This window comes from Phytophthora ramorum (genome assembly GCF_020800215.1).
Source record: "Phytophthora ramorum isolate Pr-102 chromosome Unknown Phyram_PR-102_s0006, whole genome shotgun sequence".
NCBI lineage: Eukaryota > Oomycota > Peronosporomycetes > Peronosporales > Peronosporaceae > Phytophthora > Phytophthora ramorum.
In genome coordinates this window covers 2645982-2666073 of record NW_027150652.1, presented here as the reverse complement: position 1 = coordinate 2666073, position 20092 = coordinate 2645982, and the positions used below count along the sequence as shown (strand labels likewise).

Here is a 20092-nt window from a genome sequence, read left to right as displayed (position 1 = left end):
TACAGTTGTGATGCGACGATTTACGATTGCCCGCAAAGCTGTAAAATGTTATGGACGAACTGTAAAAGCACGCTGGCTTTGTGAGCTTTCGCCGACCTACACGGTGGGTATGGTCAGCTGTTTTGCAAAAAACGGACCGTCCTAAACCCACAATTCCGACTTTGTGAGCACTTCTAAAGACGTCTCATATTGGGCCCCAGTCAAATAGTATTTAATTTAGTACTAAGACCTCATATTTAAATTACTAATTTGCGTTATTATTGATGACTACATTTGACGTTTGTTCTCAATACCATTATGAATGGTACTATAGTATTTGTAGTGCATAGTAGTGATCTCGATTTTACTACTAATCATTGGGCTCGAATATTAAACGTACTTAGTAATGACTGAGCCGCGCGTGTCGAAAGCCAACCGTTCAGGAGCTCCGCCACTTTCTTCCAAGTCCAAGATCGACAAGATGGTTCTGGTACGTTGGCCCGCCGCGCTTGCTTGCAATGCTGCACTGAAATGGAACATCAACTCACTCTGTGCACCCCCTCTCTGTAAATCGTCGAGCAGAAGCTCTACACGTACCCCGCCAACTACCGCGTCTTCAAGGCGCTCATCGCCGCCGAATTCAACGGCGTTGAGGTTGAGCTCCCGGAGTTCGACTTCGCCAAGGACGTCAAGTCGGCGGAGTTCAAGGCCAAGACCCCGGTCGGCAAGGTTCCACTGCTCGAGACCGATGAGGGCTGCATCTTCGAGAGCGGCGCCATCGCCAAGTACATCGCTCGCCTGCGTCAGGACACCAACCTCTACGGCAAGACCTTCTTCGAGTCGGGCCAGGTGGACTCCTGGATCGACTTCTCCGCCAACGAGCTGGAGATCCCTCTCGAGGCTTGGCTCTACCCCATTCTGGGCTTTGCCAATTTCAACGCCGCTGCTCTCACTAAGGCCAAGGCGGACGTGAAGAAGGCGCTTCAGACCCTGGAGAACCACCTGCACCTGCGCACCTACATCGTGGGTGAGCAGATCACTCTGGCTGACATTTTCATTGCCTCGGCTCTGGTGTACCCGTTCAAGTTCGTGCTGGACAAGGAGTTCCGCAAGCCGTACTCGGCCGTGAACCGTTGGTTCTCGACGCTGGTGAACCAGCCCGAGTTCCAGGCCGTGGTTGGCGACGTGCCGCTCATTGACGTGGCTCTGACCGCCGAGGGCGACAACTCTGGCAAGAAGGCCACGAAGAAGGACGCCTCGAAGAAGGAGAAGGCCGCCCCCAAGGAGGAGGCCCCCAAGCCCAAGAAGGTGGAGCACCCGCTCGCCGTGTTGAACCGCGAGAAACCCGCGTCGATGAACTTGGACGCGTGGAAGGTGCAGTACTCGAACACGAAGAACCTGGCGGACGCCATGACGTGGTTCTGGGAGCACCTGGACAAGGAGGGCTACTCGCTGTGGTTCTGCGACTACAACTACAACAAGGAGAACACCAAGATGTTCATGACGTGCAACGCCGTGGGCGGCTTCCTGCAGCGCTCGGAGGCCATGCGCAAGTACGCGTTCGGCGTGATGGACGTGTGCGGCGCCGAGGGCTCGGAGATCATCATCACGGGCTGCTGGTTGTTCCGTGGCGACTCGGAGAAGCACATGATCGAGGCCAACCCGGACGCCGAGTACTACACGTGGACGAAGGCGGAGCTGAGCGACGAGACGAAGGCTCGCGTGGCCGCGTACTGGTGCAACGAGGACGAGCTGGAGGGCAAGCCCATCGCCGACTCCAAGGTGTTCAAGTAAGCAGCTTGCTGAGGTGTCTGAGCACGTCGGCAGTAATCTTCTCGTAGTTTTTTGCCACGAAGTCCGTTGATAACTTGGAAATGAAAGGAACGAAACAACCATCATGCTCATTCCATCGTCACGTCCGCGAGGTAGCCATGTTAAAAACCTCGACTATTATTTGACCGAGGTTTTATTGGTAGGCGGCGGGGAAACCGAGCTGAGCGCTCACTTGTGAAGTTGCTTCCCAGCCCTCAGAGGGAGGGAGAGAAGCGCGTGTCGGTCACCTTACGTGCCGCGCCGAGGCGCAGGACCCTCGCCGAGTGCCCCCAGCAGACGCCGCCGTGTCCGCTCAACACACACAGACCCGCCGAAAGCGCCGGAACCGCGCGCCAAAGTCGTCCGATCGAAGGCTATTTCCGCGCGATCAGGGGCCGGATCCGGAGCAAAATAGCAGCCAGAAATGGGTGATTTCCCGCCGCCCGAGCGCACCAGCGTCAAGGCGTCCGAGCTGGTCCACCGCGCCGTGGACAGGAGCTACGAGGACTTCCGCACGCTCATGCACCAGCTGCCCACGATGCGCGAGGAGGAGCGCCGCGAGCCGCTGCTGGCACATTTGCAGAGCTCCCGCAAGCGCTTTGCGCAGCTGCTAGCGGTGCTCAAGTGGTCGGTGCAGTCGCCGCTGCTGCAGCAGTGCGACACGTTGTTGCAGCAGACGGAGAGCTACCGCAACAACGTGAACGAGACCAATGACCGGCTCTTCTTCATGCACGCAGATCTCAACCGCGCCAAGGAGAGGAGGTACGACCTGAGCACCGCCGTGGACGTGCTCTACGGAGGCAGCTATCTGCGGCTGCCCACGATCATCAACAATGCCATGTTCCCACGCGAACTGCCAGAGGTGGACACGGAGCAGGCGGCGACGGAGGTGGCGGATATTATCCGCTTCCGACTCATTGAGGCAGAGATCCCCGAACAGTTGTCCAACATTAAGCTGGAAGGAGGCTTCGTCACGTGCCAGGCAGAGGGAGAGTTCGAGATCGTGCTGACGATTCAAGGCAAAGAGAAGGACGCTAAGTGGAGAGTTATCAGCGTCAACACGGTGCTTACGGACCCGCAGGCTTTTGAAGATCACGCGCAGGCGGCGTCCACGAGCGTATTGCGCATTATTCGCACGAATGCACCCAACGCAGCACACTACAACCACTTGAAGAATCTGGTGCAGCGTGCCATGAACAAATCTGAAAAGCCATTTGTGGACGCGTTCAATGTGATGCGAGAGTTCTGCTCGTCGTTGGCGCTGCAAATTCTGGCTTCGCAGGGAAAGCTGCTGATGGAAGGACGCTGGAAGAATCGTATCATGATTAAGCACCATCGCGACCAGTACGTGCTCGATATTTGCTACTGGCCCAAGGCTTGCACGCGGAAGGAAGCGCAACCACTGACTGAGCAGCAGCGGTTGCTTCAACAGCTAAGCGATCCGGTTGCGAATTCACAGAAGGGGTCCTCGCTACCTTACCCCGAGTCGAGCTTGTGTGTTCGACTAGGCTTCGATCCCAACCAGAAGAAGCTGCTCTCCGTTAGTCTTAGTCCGTCGCTTCCACCGAACCTTCCGGGGTATACGTCATTGCTGAGCGCACTTGAGGTGCCGTCCAACATGTTCTTGCTGAGTGCTGAGAATCTGCTGATCGCTGCAATGCGTGCACACGTGTCAGCGGCCCTTTTTTCCGTGGGCAGGTTGCTTGTAGTGGATTCTCCGGACGACAAGGCTTCTACGCAACTAGTGTCTGGGGAAGATGTCTCTATGATCTGCTCGGACACGAGTTTGCGGATCGCGCGCGCGGATATTGGCGGGCTGCAGCAGTTTCTGGAGGTAACGTTTGATATCCGCGAGGGTCAGTTTATTGTGAGCTCAGTCGCTGCGGCGAAACATCCCGCGCTTTACGCCACGGTGAAGCAGCTGGAACGGATATTGAACGCACAATGCAAAGTTGAGCTTGGAGGCAACATTGACAAGTCGTTCCCAAACGATTTTGCGCTAGTTTCCGGCAACGGGAAGGGTGAAAAGTCGAATGAATTGATCCACGCTAGCGTTCGGAAAGCGTTGTGCGAGATTGTGGCTGACGAGGTAGCTCAAATCGGCTCATCTTTCAAGGGCATCGAGGTCTTGCGCAGTGTGAATTTGAACTGGGAGCGGTACCTTGCTTTCCGTCAACAACATGGCGGACAAACCGAAGATTTATCAATCTCGGAAACAGCGCTGTATTTCCAGTTAACATCCTCTAAAGAGTCTACGTGCTACCTGGTTATTGAGATTGACAAATATGGCGAGGTGGATGGCATGAACGGAAACGTGCATGAAGCTGCAGAGGTGGAGGAATACGTGCGATTACCTTGCTTCTCGTTGCTCCAGACAAGTGCAGGCTTGCCTGGCCAGCCGTCAGGTGTGCAATTTATTCAACGCTTCGGCGCTTTTAAGAAGGAAGATTTGCATCCGTCCGTCACCCGTCACAATGAGATTATTGCTAATGATCTACGTGGCAGCCGGAAACGTCCGTACGGATCGAATGGTAACTCCTTGGTTGGAAATAATGTACGGTCAACGAAGAAGGCGCTGCTTGACGGTGGACGAGTACAGGAAAACACTGGGTATTGGTTGGATGATGCTGAGCACAACGCGGTCTCTCGCAATTTTGTTCCGCACATTGCGTCTGTGCTGTTGCACGCGATTACCTTGTGCAGCGAGAGGATTCAGTTGCAGCACTTTGTAAACTTTGCTCGGCGGCGCAAATCAAGAATTCGATACTCAGGCGAAGCAGGTACATCAAACCGAGAAGGCACCGGTGGTCAAGTGGTGACATTGTCTTTTCCTGAAAAGGTTAACACGGATCCACTGAAGATTGTTGCCATCCAAGGCCACCTGAAGCATGGTGGAGGATTCGAACTCTGCCTTCAGTTATCTTCGTTGCCGTTCAAGTTTATTCTGCCGAAGGACCCAAAACAGCACTTGCTATCAGAACGCTCTCATTACGTCAACGCGCGAGGCCAGCTGATTTTCAAGTACCCTACGACGTTGGTTACAAGCGATCTATTCAGTGAAAACCCTCTGGAGATGTTCATGGTTGAGCTCATCTGCGTTGTGAGGCCACTGTGTGAGCTCGCTGTAAAGTTGGAAAAGATGCTCACCTCCGTAGGCCGTTACACTAACGACATCAAAAGCGACGGCCATTTCTACGTAGAAAGTGCCGATCCGTTTGCGATTGTGTTGGCCTGTCGGGCGCCAAATCCGAGGCATTGCATTGCTGCTGGTTCGTCGCCAGACGGCATGACGACGTATCGTGTAACAGTGCAGTTCAAGCAGAAAATGGGTTTCGTGGTCAACTACAGCCACAAGGCTGAGCATCCTCTGATGCACTTCATCCAGTCGGCGCTTAATGGACACAGCGACCCGGCACAATTCGTAGAAGCGTTGGAACGCACATGCATCCCGATGGGCATCTTGGCTAGCGTCGTCGAATCCCAGCTACTTTGTGCCAAATACTACCGCCAAGACCCGCCGCCAAATGCAAAGGATAGCGCAGCAAATGGAGGCCCCAAGGCTGTAGGTCGAGGCAAGATGGGTGGAAAGGGAATGAAGCTGGGCTACAAGTTCAAGCTTCCTGGTGAGGAGAAGGGCTATTACGCTGAGAAGTCTTACGGCGGTGATGACAAGTCCTTCGTTCCCGCTGAACTGGTGATGATTCCGCGGTCTCAAACGCAGGTTCGCTTGTCTTACGGAGACCGCTCCGCCGTAGATATTTATTTTCTGGAGGTACGAGCTGTCTGGCGCTATGTTTTTCTTTGGTTCCGCTCGTAGTTAACCTGTGATTTGCCCTGTAGAATCACTCGGTGAAAATGCAAAGTTCGACGGGAGGTGTACGCGTGCCCAGCTGTCCGTCTGAGAAGGGTATCGTCATGGACTGCCAGAATTTTGCTGATAAGCTGCGCAGCGCGCTGTCGGAGATGGCATCGGCATAACGGAAAAAAGCTGCAGCCTAGCAAGTGTGATCTCCGCGCCTGGCGAACGCTGTGGTAAACAGCAGCACGGGCAGACAGGACGAATGGAAAGTGAGAAGGGAGATGCACGGGCGGACAACCAGGTCTGGCCAGCGGGATTGGTGATAGGCAATAGGACAGGCAGCAGAAAAGCGGCTGGAGATAAAGGAGAATGTCGTGGCGAGGAGGACGACCAGCGTTCATCTCAATGCATGGAATAGATCCGAGCATGATAATAAGACGGCGAGAAACTCGGCATCGCACAGCCCACCCCAACACCAGATTGAATCCAAAGTGACAGCAGAATACAAGGAACTGTGTTGACATTCTAACGCTGCTGGCACAGCAACTGCGAGAACCGCCACGTGCTCCACTTTCAGGTGCGACTGCCAACCCGCAAGGCTTGACTGAACAAACTTACAGCTCCGTTTTCTCGTTCTGCTTCTCCTGGAAGAACTCCAGGATGTTCTTGCGCAACAAGAAGAGCGTCTTCTTCTGCGGCGACACGTTGTCGTTGTCCAGCAGGCCCTCCAGACGCTTGATCTCCGAGTCCACGTACGAGGGGCCCTTGGCGACGATCTTCTTGATGGCCTTCACGTACAGTGAGCCGTGCTTGGCAGCGGCGCCCTCCAGACCGTCCACGACGGTCTGAGCCTTCTCCAGCACGGCAGCGGTGATGTCGCCGCTCTCCGAGATGATCAGGTCCAGCTCCTCGACGCGGCCAGCCTCAGCAGTGAGGCCACCGTCCACCGTGCGGTGCGTGCCAGCGTGCTCGTTGACGAACTCGACGAACGAGGCCTTGTCACGGCCGTTCGAGTAGTCCTCCGGCTCGTCCGCGCCGGGGGCGAAGTAGAAGAGCGTTGGGTAGCCCTTGACGTTGTAGCGCTTGGCCAGTTCCGCGTTCTCTGTGGCGTCCACCTTGGCGATGAGCACATTGTCCTCCCCCTCGAAGATGGCGCCCACCTCCTCGTACGTAGGCGCCAGGCTCTTGCAGTGGCCGCACCACGGGGCGTAGAACTCGACGATCGAGTGCTTCTTCGAGTGGATGACCTCAGCGTCAAAGTCCCCGTCGGTCAGCGCAGCCACGTGGCTCGGGGCCTTGGCCACACGCACGTGAGAGCCGGCCTTATCGTTGAGGAAGTTGATAAAATCATCTTCGCTGCGGCCGCCACTGTAAGCCTCGGCCTCCGTAGTGCCCGCAGCAAAGTACTTGAGCGTGGGGAAGCCCGTGACGCCGAACTTGCTGCCCAGGTCCTTGTGCTGGTCGGCGTCCACCTCGGCCACCACCACGTTGCTCGTCTTCTTGAAGGCTGTGGCCACCGTCTCGTACGTGGGTGCCATACTCTTGCAGTGGCCGCACCACGGCGCGTAGAACTTGACCAGCACGTGCTTGGAGCCGTCCACCACGTCGTCGAAGTTGTCGGGCGTCAGCACCGTCACGTCGCCGGCCTTCACGACGCCCAGCGCCACCGCCGCCATAGAAACCGCCAGCTTCCACACACCCATTCTTGCTGCTATTTGCTGCTTTGCCTTGAGTCGTCCAAAGCGCGAATGCCTCGAAGGTGCGTGCGTGGATCTCTGCTTGAAGGCAAATAGGTGCTTTAAGCAGTTTGACTTGGATTTAGTATGACCCTGGAGGATTGACACGTGGCCCAAAACCCCGTTAAAGCGATACTAATATGGCTACAGTTGGAATTCAGGACGAAGGAAAAGCAAAAATACGTCATTATTTTAGTCCACGTAGCGCGTGGCATGGTGGACGCCGAGCTCTTCGGGAGATACATCCGAGCCGTTCGGATCTACCTCGATTAGGTTCATCTCCTCGTTCTGCACACGGAAGGCAAACATGAGCAGGTGATCAGTATCCAGGCAGCAACAACCTGTATCAGAAAACAACAACCCAGGCAGGTGGTCGGTCACGTACCGCGCGAACGAGTGTCTCCTTGCGCACGTCGTTCTCCAGGAACTGCACGATCTCCTCGAAGGTGGGGCGCACCGACTGATCATCGGACGTGCAGCGCTTGTACAAGTCGCGCACGCTGTCCATGCAGGTCTTGCTCAGCGACGGACGCAGGTTCTCGTAGGCCACCATGTGCATCAGCGTACTGCCCGACACCTTCTTGTTGCGCGCACCCTTGGCCTTGATGTCGTGGTACGGAATCTTGCGCGTGTCCAGCTCAGCCAACACTGTTCACAGCAGGATACCAGTCAGTCACATCGGCAGCAACTCAAGAGAACGACATTGGTCAGCGGCGTACCAATGCCGAAGCTGTATACATCTGCCTTCTCCGTGTATCGTTCTCCACGAATCATCTCGGGTGGCAGCCACAGCGGTGTGCCGGTCACGCTCATAGTCTCATCCACAGACTTTTCGCGGCTCAAGCCGAAGTCGCTCACCTTGGCGCCCCATGTCGAGCTGCACACACACGTATCATACCGAGTCAGTCGCCATCTGCCTAAAAAGAGCGCTTTGGCAGCAAGCCAACTGTGTGCGGTCGTTACCTAACGAGGATGTTCATGCTCTTGAGGTCACGGTGGATAATGGGGGGCTTCATACTGTGCAGGTAGGCCATGCCGCGCGAGGTGTCGATGGTCATGCGCAGAATAGGCTTAGCCCACGTCATCTTGTTCTCCGGGTTGCGCAGCACGGCAAAGAGGTCTCCACGCTCCAGGAACTCGGTCACAAAGCAGCTGCACATAGGACACAAAAAATCAGTACGACACTCGACCCAACGACAGCTCCAACCGCTACACGTACATGTTGGAGTACGAGTTCCAACTGGCGCCGATAAACTGCACAATGTTGGGGTGACGCAGGTTCATCATGAGCTGAATCTCGTCGCCGAACATGCGCAGGTTGTCCTCCGTGATCTTGTTACGCAGCATGCGCTTGACCACGACAGGCGTGCCGCAGTACGTGCCCTTGATGACCTCCCCAAAGGCGCCGGCGCCGATGATCTTCTGCAGCTTGAGGTCGTTGAAGTTGATCTCGGCCATGCGCAGGCCTTTGTTGCTCTCCAGCATCGTCTCCACCACGTTCTTCTCCTTGTCCTTGAACTCCTGGAAGTCCACTGTGTTGTTATTGGGCCGCCGGTTGGACCTGTCGGACGCCGCGTCGGCCGAAGCCGCGGGGCGTCCGCGTCTGAACCCGTCGCTGCCTGCGTTCGTGCCGCGCTCGTGCTGGTTGTCGCTGCGGCGGCCGTTGGGCACGGGTCCGTCGTGCACGACGTAGTCCTTCGGGTCGCTCTTGGACGAGCACCCGCCCATGATGAAGGGAAGGTATGAGGCGGCGACTTGGGAAATGGGCTGCCCTCGTACCGGGATCATATGCCAGGTACAGTAATATGGCGATTTGTATGCCCTGTCTGAATACTTTCGACGCTAGAAAAAAGACGTCTTCTGGTGTGGTGTACGCGACGACAAAGTGCGATGGCTACACTTCAGAAAATCCTCAATTGAATCCGGCACGTCACGTTACATGTACATCGCCAGCGGAGATCGATCAATCAGTGTACCTACGGAGCCGGCAACTCGGCTAACGGTCCGGCCGCGAGCGCCGCGCTGAGTTTGCGCACGTCCAGCCCTTCCACGCGAGCCTGTTCGAGCAGCGCCACCACGTCCGTCTTCAAGCTGTTGGCTCTGGCTTTCTCTTGTTCGGCTTGCGCTCTCGTTTTCTCTTCGTCGAGGCTCGACACCGCCAGCTAGCAGCCATATACCCCCAAAAGCAGCGTTAGAATCAGTTACTGCACCCTTGAGGCAGCCTCGTACAACGCACCATTTCGACCAGCAGCTGGCACTTGAACTTCTCCATGTTGGACTCCTCCGTTATGCGCGCATATTTGTCCCGTAGCTGCGCGTTCTCCGCCTCGAGCGCTGCATTGCGCTCTTCTAGTACGCGTGCGTGCTCCTTCATCTCCTGCAGCGTCGAGTGGTCTTAGCGACAGATAATTATATCAGCTCCCCAGTATCTTCACCAAATTAATAATTGACACCTCTCGTACCGAGTTCCCATTGCCCCTGTGCACCGAGCGACAGCGTCGCCGCGCCCAGCGTCACTTTGATTGGAATCTCCCTATCCACAGTCTTCACCTCATCCTCCGACAGCTGCGGCGTCCGACTCGGTGGCGTCGCCGTCGCCATGGGGCTCGCCATCCTCTCTGTCCCTCCAGGATCCGCCAACTGTACCCTTCAATCGGTACACTTGAAACCTATCCAATCGCCTAACGATCCTCACTTATTCCATACTGTGGGCCACCCCCACAACGCTTGCCACCCATACAAAAGCGGAGCAGAGCTGGGATGCCGCCCCCGGGAGCCGCCGACGTGGACATGACGGGCGCCAACGGGCACAGCAACGGCAACGGCACGGCGTTCCTGCGGACCGACGAGAAGGTTCAGCTGCTGGAGGAGCGCAGCCGTCGCTGGAACAAGATGAACGCCAAGCGCTACGGCGAGAAGCGCAAGTTTGGCTTCGTGGAGTCCGTCAAGGATGACATGCCCCCTGAGCACGTGCGCAAGATCATTAAGGACCACGGAGACATGAGCAGCAAGAAGTTCCGCCACGACAAGCGCGTGTACTTGGGCGCACTCAAGTACGTGCCGCATGCCATCTTCAAGCTGCTGGAGAACATGCCCATGCCCTGGGAGCAGGTCAAGGACGTCAAAGTGCTGTACCACGTCACAGGCGCCATCACGTTTGTGAATGAGGTCCCGTGGGTCATTGAGCCCGTGTACATCGCCCAGTGGGGCACCATGTGGATCATGATGCGACGCGAGAAGCGCGATCGACGCCACTTTAAGCGCATGCGCTTCCCGCCTTTCGACGACGAGGAGCCGCCGCTCGACTACGGCGACAATATCCTGGATATTGAGCCTTCCGAGAGCATTACGATGGAATTGGACGAGGAGGATGATGAGGCTGTGATCGAGTGGTTGTACGACTCCAAGCCTCTGGTAGACTCCAAGTTTGTCAATGGACCGAGCTACCGCAAGTGGCGACTGCCGGTACCGATCATGGCCAACTTGCATCGGCTGGCTGGCCAGCTCATTAGTGACCTGATTGACCCGAACTACGAGTACTTGTTCGACAAGAAGTCGTTCTTTACAGCCAAGGCACTGAATGTTGCGATCCCCGGAGGACCCAAGTTTGAGCCGCTGTATCGGGATGTGGACGAGGACGACGAGGACTGGAACGAGTTCAATGACATCAACAAGATCATTATTCGCCACCAGATCCGCACGGAGTACAAGGTGGCGTTCCCATTTCTGTACAACAGTCGACCGCGGTCGGTGCACATCCAGCCGTACCACACACCGGTGCTCTGCTACATTAAGGCCGAGGACCCGGACCTACCGGCGTTCTACTTCGACCCGATTGTGAACCCGATCTCGCACTTCAGAGTGAACCGCTCGGGAAAAGCCAACAACCACGAAGAGGATGAAGAGGGCGATGAAGACGACGAGTTCCAGCTTCCGATGGGATTCGACCCTCTTCTTACAGACGAACCGCTCTACACCCCGGAAACGGCGAACGGCATCGCTCTGTACTGGGCCCCACGACCGTTTAATCTACGCACGGGCCGTACGCGTCGCGCTATCGATGTGCCTCTGGTTAATAAGTGGTTCCAGGAGCACTGTCCACAGGGCCAGCCTGTGAAGGTTCGTGTCAGTTACCAGAAGCTGCTGAAGTGCTGGGTGCTGAACTCGCTTCACCACCGACCACCGAAGGCTCTGAACAAGAGGTACCTGTTTAAGTCACTCAAGTCCACGAAGTTCTTCCAGAGCACTGAACTGGATTGGGTTGAAGCCGGCCTCCAGGTTTGCCGTCAGGGCTACAATATGCTGAATCTGCTGATCCACCGAAAGAACCTGAACTACCTTCACTTGGACTACAACTTCAATCTGAAGCCTATCAAGACGCTTACGACAAAGGAACGTAAGAAGTCGCGTTTTGGTAATGCCTTCCACTTGACCCGAGAGATTCTGCGCTTGACGAAACTGATCGTGGATGCACACGTGCAATACCGACTGGGCAACGTTGACGCGTTCCAACTGGCCGATGGCTTGCAGTACATTTTTGCCCACGTCGGACAGCTGACGGGCATGTATAGATACAAGTACCGATTGATGCGTCAAGTTCGCATGTGCAAGGACTTGAAGCACTTGATCTACTACAGGTTCAACACAGGCCCAGTTGGCAAGGGGCCTGGGTGTGGTTTCTGGGCCCCTGGTTGGCGTGTGTGGCTGTTCTTTTTGCGAGGCATCGTGCCACTGCTTGAGCGATGGCTTGGAAACTTGCTGGCACGTCAATTTGAAGGTCGCCACTCGAAGGGCATTGCGAAGACTGTCACGAAGCAGCGCGTGGAAAGTCACTTCGATTTGGAGCTACGTGCAGCGGTGATGCACGACATTCTGGATATGATGCCGGAAGGAGTCAAGGTGAACAAGTCGCGTACGGTCATGGCGCATCTCAGTGAAGCATGGCGCTGGTACGTGTTGCAACTCTATAGCGCGTTTGAATGTGTGTTGTGTGTACTTATTTTGTTATGCGCGTTTTGTTTGTATGAGCAGTTGGAAAGCAAATATTCCGTGGAAGGTGCCTGGCTTGCCTGCTCCCATTGAGAACATGATCCTGCGATATGTTAAGTCCAAGGCAGACTGGTGGACAAATGTGGCGCACTACAACCGTGAGCGTATTAAGCGCGGTGCTACTGTCGACAAGACTGTCTGCAAGAAGAACTTGGGTCGCTTGACCCGACTCTGGCTCAAGGCGGAGCAAGAGCGTCAGCACAACTACCTGAAAGATGGACCCTACGTATCTGCCGAAGAAGCAGTCGCGGTATACACGACCACCGTGCACTGGCTGGAGAGTCGGAAGTTCGCCCCCATTCCGTTCCCTCCTCTGTCGTACAAGCACGATACGAAGCTCCTTATTCTTGCGTTGGAGCGACTGAAGGAGGGCTACTCGGTCAACAATCGGTTAAACCAGACGCAGCGTGAAGAACTTGGACTGATTGAGCAAGCTTATGACAACCCTCACGAGGCGCTGTCCCGTATTAAGCGGCACTTGCTAACCCAGCGAGCGTTCAAGGAAGTTCACATTGAATTCATGGATCTGTACAGCCACTTGATTCCGGTGTACGATATTGAACCGTTGGAAAAGATCACGGACGCCTATCTGGACCAGTACTTGTGGTATGAAGCCGATAAGCGCCACCTGTTCCCGTGCTGGATCAAACCGAGCGACTCGGAGCCACCTCCGCTGCTTGTTTACAAGTGGTGCCAAGGTGTCAACAACCTACACAAGGTATGGGACACATCTGAGGAGGAGTGCGTGGTGATGCTCGAGTCGAAGCTGGAGAAGGTTTACGAAAAGATCGATTTGACGCTGCTGAACAGACTTCTACGATTAATTCTGGACCACAATATCGCCGACTATATGACCGCGAAGAACAACATTGTCATCGCGTACAAGGATATGATGCACACGAATTCGTACGGTCTCATTCGCGGATTGCAATTTGGTTCATTTATCTTCCAGTACTACGGTCTGATTTTGGATCTGCTGCTGCTGGGTCTCACTCGTGCTACTGAGATCGCCGGCCCACCTGAACTTCCGAACGAATATTTGTCGTTTAAGGACACTGCGACGGAGACACGGCACCCGATTCGCTTGTACACGCGTTACATCGATCAGATCTATGTGCTGTTCCGGTTCGACGCGGATGATTCTCGCGATTTGATCCAGCGCTATTTGACAGAGCACCCGGATCCGAATAACGAGAACGTGGTTGGGTACAATAACAAGAAGTGCTGGCCTCGCGACGCCCGTATGAGATTGATGAAGCATGACGTGAACCTTGGAAGGGCAACGTTCTGGGATATGAAGAACCGTTTGCCGCGCTCGATGACAACGTTCGACTGGGACAACAGTTTTGTTTCAGTGTACTCGAAGGATAACCCAAACCTATTGTTCAACATGTCTGGGTTTGAAGTGCGCATTTTGCCGAAGATGCGCGTGGTGGATGCCGAGTTTACGCACAAGGATGGAGTGTGGATTCTGCAAAATGAAACTACGAAGGAGCGCACCGCGCAGGCGTACCTCCGCGTGGATGATGAGGCACTGCACGCGTTTGAGAACCGCATTCGTCAGATTTTGATGTCGTCAGGCAGTACTACGTTTACAAAGGTGGCAAACAAGTGGAATTCAGCACTGATCGGACTGATGACGTACTACCGCGAGTCTGTCGTACAGACGCAGGAGCTGCTGGATCTCTTGGTAAAATGCGAGAACAAGATTCAGACCCGTATCAAGATCGGTTTGAACTCGAAGATGCCGTCCCGATTCCCGCCCGTAGTGTTTTACACGCCGAAGGAACTGGGCGGTCTGGGTATGCTGTCGATGGGCCACGTTTTGATCCCTCAATCTGATCTTCGCTACTCGAAGCAGACTGACGGCGGTGGTGTGACGCATTTCCGCTCGGGTATGTCTCATGAGGAAGACCAACTGATTCCGAACTTATTCCGGTACTTGCAGCCTTGGGAATCTGAGTTCATTGACTCACAGCGTGTCTGGGCTGAATACGCGTTGAAGCGGCAGGAAGCTAACGCTCAGAACCGTCGTTTGACACTGGAGGATCTGGAGGACTCGTGGGATCGTGGTATTCCTCGTATTAACACTCTTTTCCAGAAGGACCGTCACACGCTGGCATACGATAAGGGTTGGCGCGTGCGTACGAGCTTCAAGTCCTACCAGGTACCTCGTCATAACCCGTTCTGGTGGACGCACCAGCGACACGATGGCAAGTTGTGGAACTTAAACAACTACCGAACGGACATGATCCAGGCACTGGGTGGCGTTGAAGGTATTCTAGAGCACACACTTTTCAAGGGCACGTACTTCCCCACGTGGGAAGGTTTGTTCTGGGAGAAGGCGTCTGGTTTCGAGGAGAGTATGAAATACAAGAAGCTGACGAACGCGCAGCGATCGGGTCTAAACCAGATTCCGAACCGTCGATTCACGCTGTGGTGGTCTCCCACGATCAACCGCGCGAATGTGTATGTCGGCTTTCAGGTGCAGCTGGATTTGACGGGTATTTTCATGCACGGTAAAATCCCGACTCTGAAGATCTCGCTGATCCAGATTTTCCGCGCACACTTGTGGCAGAAAATCCACGAGTCTTTGGTTATGGACTTGGTGCAAGGTTCGTAATTGAGAAGCAGCGTCTTGGATTGTTTTGTACTCGTGGGTGCTAACCTTTCTCTATTGTTGTCATTGCACAGTGTTCGATCAAGAACTCGACGCGTTGGAGATTGAAAATGTGCAGAAGGAGACGATTCACCCGCGTAAATCGTACAAGATGAACTCTTCGTGCGCAGACGTTCTGCTGTTTGCTGCGTACAAGTGGCAAATGGGCCGACCGACGCTGTTGCACGACACGAAGGATAGCTACGATGGCTCGACTAGCACGAAGTACTGGGTTGATGTGCAGCTTCGTTGGGGCGACTTCGATTCACACGACATTGAGCGGTATGCACGTGCCAAGTTTCTGGATTACACGACGGACAACATGACGATCTATCCGTCACCCACGGGCGTGCTGCTTGCGGTGGATCTTGCTTACAACCTGTACAGCGGCTACGGAAACTGGTTCCCAGGCTGTAAACCGCTCATGCAGCAAGCGATGGCCAAAATTATGAAGGCGAATCCAGCTCTGTATGTGCTGCGCGAGCGTATTCGTAAGGGTTTGCAGCTATACTCTTCTGAACCGACGGAGCCGTATCTGTCGAGTCAGAACTACGGTGAGTTGTTCTCGAACCAGATTATTTGGTTCGTTGATGATACGAACGTGTACCGAGTGACGATCCACAAGACCTTCGAGGGTAACCTGACGACGAAGCCCATTAACGGCGCCATCTTCATCTTCAATCCACGCACTGGTCAATTGTTCTTGAAGATTATTCACACGTCAGTGTGGGCAGGTCAGAAGCGTTTGGGTCAACTGGCAAAGTGGAAGACCGCGGAAGAAGTTGCGGCGCTTATTCGGTCGTTGCCCGTCGAAGAGCAGCCGAAACAGATTATTGTGACGCGTAAGGGTATGCTGGATCCGCTGGAAGTGCACTTGCTGGACTTCCCGAACATTGTCATCAAGGGCAGCGAGCTCCAGTTGCCGTTCCAGGCATGTTTGAAGGTGGAAAAGTTCGGCGATTTGATCCTGAAGGCCACGGAGCCGCAGATGGTTTTGTTCAATATCTACGACGATTGGCTCAACACAATCACGTCGTACACGGCATTCTCGCGTTTGATTTTGATTCTGCGTGCCCTGCACGTGAGCAACGATCGCACTAAGATCATTCTGCGGCCCGACGGTGAAACGACGACGCAGCCGCACCACATTTGGCCGTCTCTGACAGATGAGCAGTGGCTGAAGGTGGAAGTGCAGCTGAAGGATCTGATCCTGGGTGACTACGGCAAGAAGAACAATGTGAATGTTGCCTCGCTGACCCAATCGGAGATCCGTGATATTATCTTGGGTATGGAGATTTCAGCGCCGTCGCTGCAGCGGCAGCAGGTCGCCGAGATCGAGCAGCAGGCTCGCGAGCAGAGCCAACTCACGGCGGTGACGACGAAGACGACGAATGTGCATGGTGATGAAATGGTGGTCACGACGACCAGCCAGTACGAGCAGCACTCGTTCGCTTCCAAGACCGACTGGCGTGTGCGTGCCATTTCGGCGACGAACCTGCACCTGCGTACCAACCATATTTACGTGTCGTCGGACGACATCAAGGAGACGGGGTTCACGTACGTGCTGCCGAAGAATGTGCTGAACAAGTTCATTACGGTGTCCGACTTGCGCACGCAGATCTGCGGTCTCATGTACGGCGTCAGCCCGCCGGACAATCCGCAGGTGAAGGAGATCCGCTGCATCGTGATGCCGCCGCAGCTCGGCACGCACCAGAACGTGTCGATCCCGCTGCACATGCCGGAGCACGAGTACCTGGATGGCATGGAGGCGCTCGGCTGGATCCACACGCAGCCGAACGAGCTGCCGAGCTTGCCACCGCAGGACGTGACGTTCCACTCGAAGATCATGTCGGAGAACACGTCGTGGGACGGTGAGAAGTCCGTCATCATCACGTGCAGCTTCACACCCGGCTCGTGCTCGCTGACGGCGTACAAGCTCACGCCCGCCGGCTACGAGTGGGGTCGCCAGAACAAGGACAGCGGCGCCAACCCCGCGGGCTTCGCACCGACTCACTACGAGAAGGTGCAGATGCTGCTGTCCGACCGCTTCATGGGCTTCTACATGGTGCCGGAGGAGGAGGTGTGGAACTACAACTTCATGGGCGTCAAGCACAACACAGGCATGAAGTACGACCTGAAGCTGGGCAACCCCAAGGAGTTCTACCACGAGATCCACCGCAAGACGCACTTCCTCAACTTCAGCGCGCTGGAGGCCACCGAAGAGGACGTCGACGAGGAGCAGCAGAATGTGTTCGCCTAAAAGACCTTTCCATAACTAATTCGAAACAAAAAAGACTTGTCCACGTTGTAGTTGGTGGACGTCCACTCTCATTGGTCAAAACAAGCTCAACAAAACGATCGGTGGCTGGAGCCACACCGATTGTACACGTTCTGACACCATTCCCCCCTCTCACTCGGGAATCTACAAGACAAACACCATGTCGGGGGCCAAGGACAACAAGTCGTCGCTGAGCCACCGCGCACAGCAGAAGTTTAACGCCGGCAAGTACGAGGAGGCCGTGGACGCGCTGGAGAAGCTCGTGGAGGAGATCGACCCGCGCCAGGACTTCAAGGTGCGACACAACGTGGCGCTCGCACGGTTCGCGGCGGCGCTGGACTCGCCCGACAAGCTGCAGCAGGCGCTGCGTCTGAATCTGCGCGCGCAACAGCAGGAGCACGACAAAGGCAGTAAACCGGCGGCTTCTGCTGCAGCAGACGCGGACGACGCGGAGGACAGCGGGTCCTTCTCCATCGAGCGAGAGCTGGCCTACCTACGCTACAACTACGCAGCCGCCCTGTTCCTGTGCAAACAGTACGCACAGGCCAGCGCTGCGTTGGAGGCCGTGATGCGGAACGTGGACCCCATCGACGAGAACGTGGCCATGCACGCCGGGTTCCTGTACTTGGACGTGATCCTGCACAGCAGTCGGGGCTGTGTGAGCACGGAGAAGGAGCGCGCGACGACCAGCAAGAAGGCGCAGAGCATCTTGGCCTTTTTGGAGAAGCCGCACCGGTTTAACACCGTGCAGGAACCGCCCGAGCATTTGGTGCAGAGAGATGCCAATGGGAATGTAGTGGAGACGGAGGTGCAGAGGAAGAATAGGTGGGACGTGACCGAGTTCCGCTTTCGACTGCACTTGTACCGCGCCAAGTTCATGCTGCTGCAGAGCAACACCAAGACAGCCAAGAAGGAGGTCAAGTCGGCGCTCGAGATCTTCCAGAAGGAGATCAAGACGTACGACAGAGGGGAGGTTGCTGCGGCGACGACGTCCTCGCTCGCGATGGAGTCGGAGAAAACCAGCACGGCCATTGGACACCCGTGTCTCGTGGTGCAGAACTCGACAGCGCTGTTTCTCAAGGCCAACCTGGAATATTTAAAGAAGAACTACAAGAAATGTATCAAGCTTCTTGCATCGTGTACACAGGAGGCCGTGAGCGAGGTACGTGAGCGTTGATTGGGGGTGCGAGGTGGCAGCTCATTCTGACTTGTGGTTGTGATGAGTGCAGAGTGTTTTGTTGAATAATATGGGCTGCATCCACTACCAGATGGGACAGCGCAAGGCGGCACAGTCTTACTTTGCCAGAGCACTGAAAGCTACAACCAAGGCCACCAAGATGGACGCGGTCGTCATTGCGAGCTCTTCTCACCATGAAATCATGTACAATAACGGACTGCACCTGCTGCTTCAGGGCGAGTACGCGCTAGCTTTCCGGTGCTTCCACGAGTCTTCAAGACTGTTCTTCAACCGTCCCAAGTTGTGGCTCCGCCTTGGCGAGTGCTGCACTGCAGCATTTGCCAAGGAGCAGAAACTGGCGGTAGTTGCTGGAAACAAAAGCGGCTTGATCCAAGGCATTGTCGGCGCTGGCTCACATCGCCGTGTGCTGCTTCCCACTAGCTTGCCGTCTGCGGCGTCGCAAGATATCGAGCTCCCCGAGAAAAATGGCAATGGTAGCGGTTCTCGTAAGGCATCTACAGATGCGAACGACGCGGATGGTTCACCGACGATGAGTCTTCCGTTCGGCGCGAAGTGCTTCAAGAACGTAGTGTTGCTTTGCAACCAGCTTTTGGATTCCGGGAACGTGAATGGAAACGCTGACGGTACTCCACCACCCGCTGACGGAGCAGATAGTGAAGTGCTCGATGTGGAGGCTCTGGACGTGCTGCGTCAGAAGGCCCTAGTCAACCTGTCGTATGTGTACTTGTCGATGTACGAGCCCCAGCTTGCGATTACGAGCGCAAAGGAGTTGCTGGCCTTATCCACATGCTCTAAGGCGAACAACTTCCTGGCGCGGTCATATACGGCGGAGGCCCTTTGTATGCTGTCTCGGGCGTCAGAAGCGACGGAGGCGTTGCAGTCTGAGCGTGACTTGATTGCTATGGCTGAGGAGTACGCGCGGGAAGCCAAGATTCAGGTATGTCCAGGGTGTTTCTGTTGTGCTTAAAGACTATGTGCGGGTGGTCTAAACGTCGTTGTGCTGTGAATTGTGCAGTTGTCACGAGCTCGAGCTGGTGTCCATGTGAACAACGCGACGACGCTTTTGCTGCAGGGACGCAATTCGGAAGCCGAGGAAAGTGTGACGCGTGCCGTGAGGGAAAACCCGAACTGCCGCGAGTCGCTTGAGCTGTTAGTCTACGTGCTGCTGAAGAAGGGCGATACGAAGAAGGCGCTTCGTGTGCTGAAAGAGGCACAGGTGGTGCAATAAGCTGCTCAGCCCCTGGTGAGCTTATGCGGCAACATTGGTCGTCAGCTGGGTGGCCAGGGGTGGCTTCCGACAGGCATAGTAAGGATGTACACGGGTGATGGCGATCTGCACAAAGAGGGCATGTAGTACGTGGCCGAGCACGACCCGGACCTAAAACAAAACCTAAATGGATCGGATAGATTCTCGATGCAGTGATTTCCTGTCTGTCGTAGCCCACGTTGCTGGGCAGGACAGGACAGCGCATTCCGGTGCAAGACATGATACAGCGATCCATAACGGACTTTGGTCTTTTTGAGTCATTTCAGTTTGCCAAGCCCCTCGTGTCTGCTGCTCTACCCTATCGAGCCGAACGAA

At 55.3% G+C, this 20092-nt stretch overlaps 7 protein-coding genes across 7 annotated transcripts; 4 read left to right on the top strand and 3 right to left on the bottom strand.

The window, feature by feature from the left end:
- Positions 1–460: 460 nt before the first annotated feature.
- Positions 461–1773, top strand: KRP23_7690 (Elongation factor 1-gamma 2; the record flags this gene model as incomplete). Its single annotated transcript, XM_067893037.1, has 2 exons — positions 461–469; positions 562–1773. 2 exons carry the CDS (start codon positions 461–463, stop codon positions 1771–1773), a joined length of 1221 nt encoding a protein of 406 aa, XP_067744859.1.
- Positions 1774–2215: 442 nt separating this feature from the next.
- On the top strand, positions 2216–5769 carry KRP23_7689 (Mediator of RNA polymerase II transcription subunit 14; the record flags this gene model as incomplete). Its single annotated transcript, XM_067893036.1, has 2 exons — positions 2216–5563; positions 5632–5769. 2 exons carry the CDS (start codon positions 2216–2218, stop codon positions 5767–5769), a joined length of 3486 nt encoding a protein of 1161 aa, XP_067744858.1.
- A 435-nt stretch (positions 5770–6204) lies between these two features.
- KRP23_7688 (putative protein disulfide-isomerase A6) lies at positions 6205–7293 on the bottom strand (the record flags this gene model as incomplete). The annotated part of the gene is made up of 1 exon (XM_067893035.1): positions 6205–7293. One exon carries the CDS (start codon positions 7291–7293, stop codon positions 6205–6207), a length of 1089 nt encoding a protein of 362 aa, XP_067744857.1.
- Positions 7294–7518: 225 nt separating this feature from the next.
- Positions 7519–9054, bottom strand: KRP23_7687 (putative serine/threonine-protein kinase drkB; the record flags this gene model as incomplete). Its single annotated transcript, XM_067893034.1, has 5 exons — positions 7519–7614; positions 7712–7974; positions 8046–8203; positions 8290–8478; positions 8546–9054. 5 exons carry the CDS (start codon positions 9052–9054, stop codon positions 7519–7521), a joined length of 1215 nt encoding a protein of 404 aa, XP_067744856.1.
- A 248-nt stretch (positions 9055–9302) lies between these two features.
- KRP23_7686 (uncharacterized protein) lies at positions 9303–9927 on the bottom strand (the record flags this gene model as incomplete). The annotated part of the gene is made up of 3 exons (XM_067893033.1): positions 9303–9488; positions 9563–9720; positions 9789–9927. 3 exons carry the CDS (start codon positions 9925–9927, stop codon positions 9303–9305), a joined length of 483 nt encoding a protein of 160 aa, XP_067744855.1.
- A 159-nt stretch (positions 9928–10086) lies between these two features.
- KRP23_7685 (Pre-mRNA-processing-splicing factor 8) lies at positions 10087–17294 on the top strand (the record flags this gene model as incomplete). The annotated part of the gene is made up of 3 exons (XM_067893032.1): positions 10087–12275; positions 12358–14990; positions 15070–17294. The coding sequence occupies 3 exons, from the start codon at positions 10087–10089 to the stop codon at positions 17292–17294; spliced, it is 7047 nt and encodes a 2348-aa protein (XP_067744854.1).
- A 178-nt stretch (positions 17295–17472) lies between these two features.
- Positions 17473–19738, top strand: KRP23_7684 (CCR4-NOT transcription complex subunit 10; the record flags this gene model as incomplete). Its single annotated transcript, XM_067893030.1, has 3 exons — positions 17473–18474; positions 18542–19447; positions 19526–19738. 3 exons carry the CDS (start codon positions 17473–17475, stop codon positions 19736–19738), a joined length of 2121 nt encoding a protein of 706 aa, XP_067744853.1.
- Between the last annotated feature and the right edge of the window lie 354 nt (positions 19739–20092).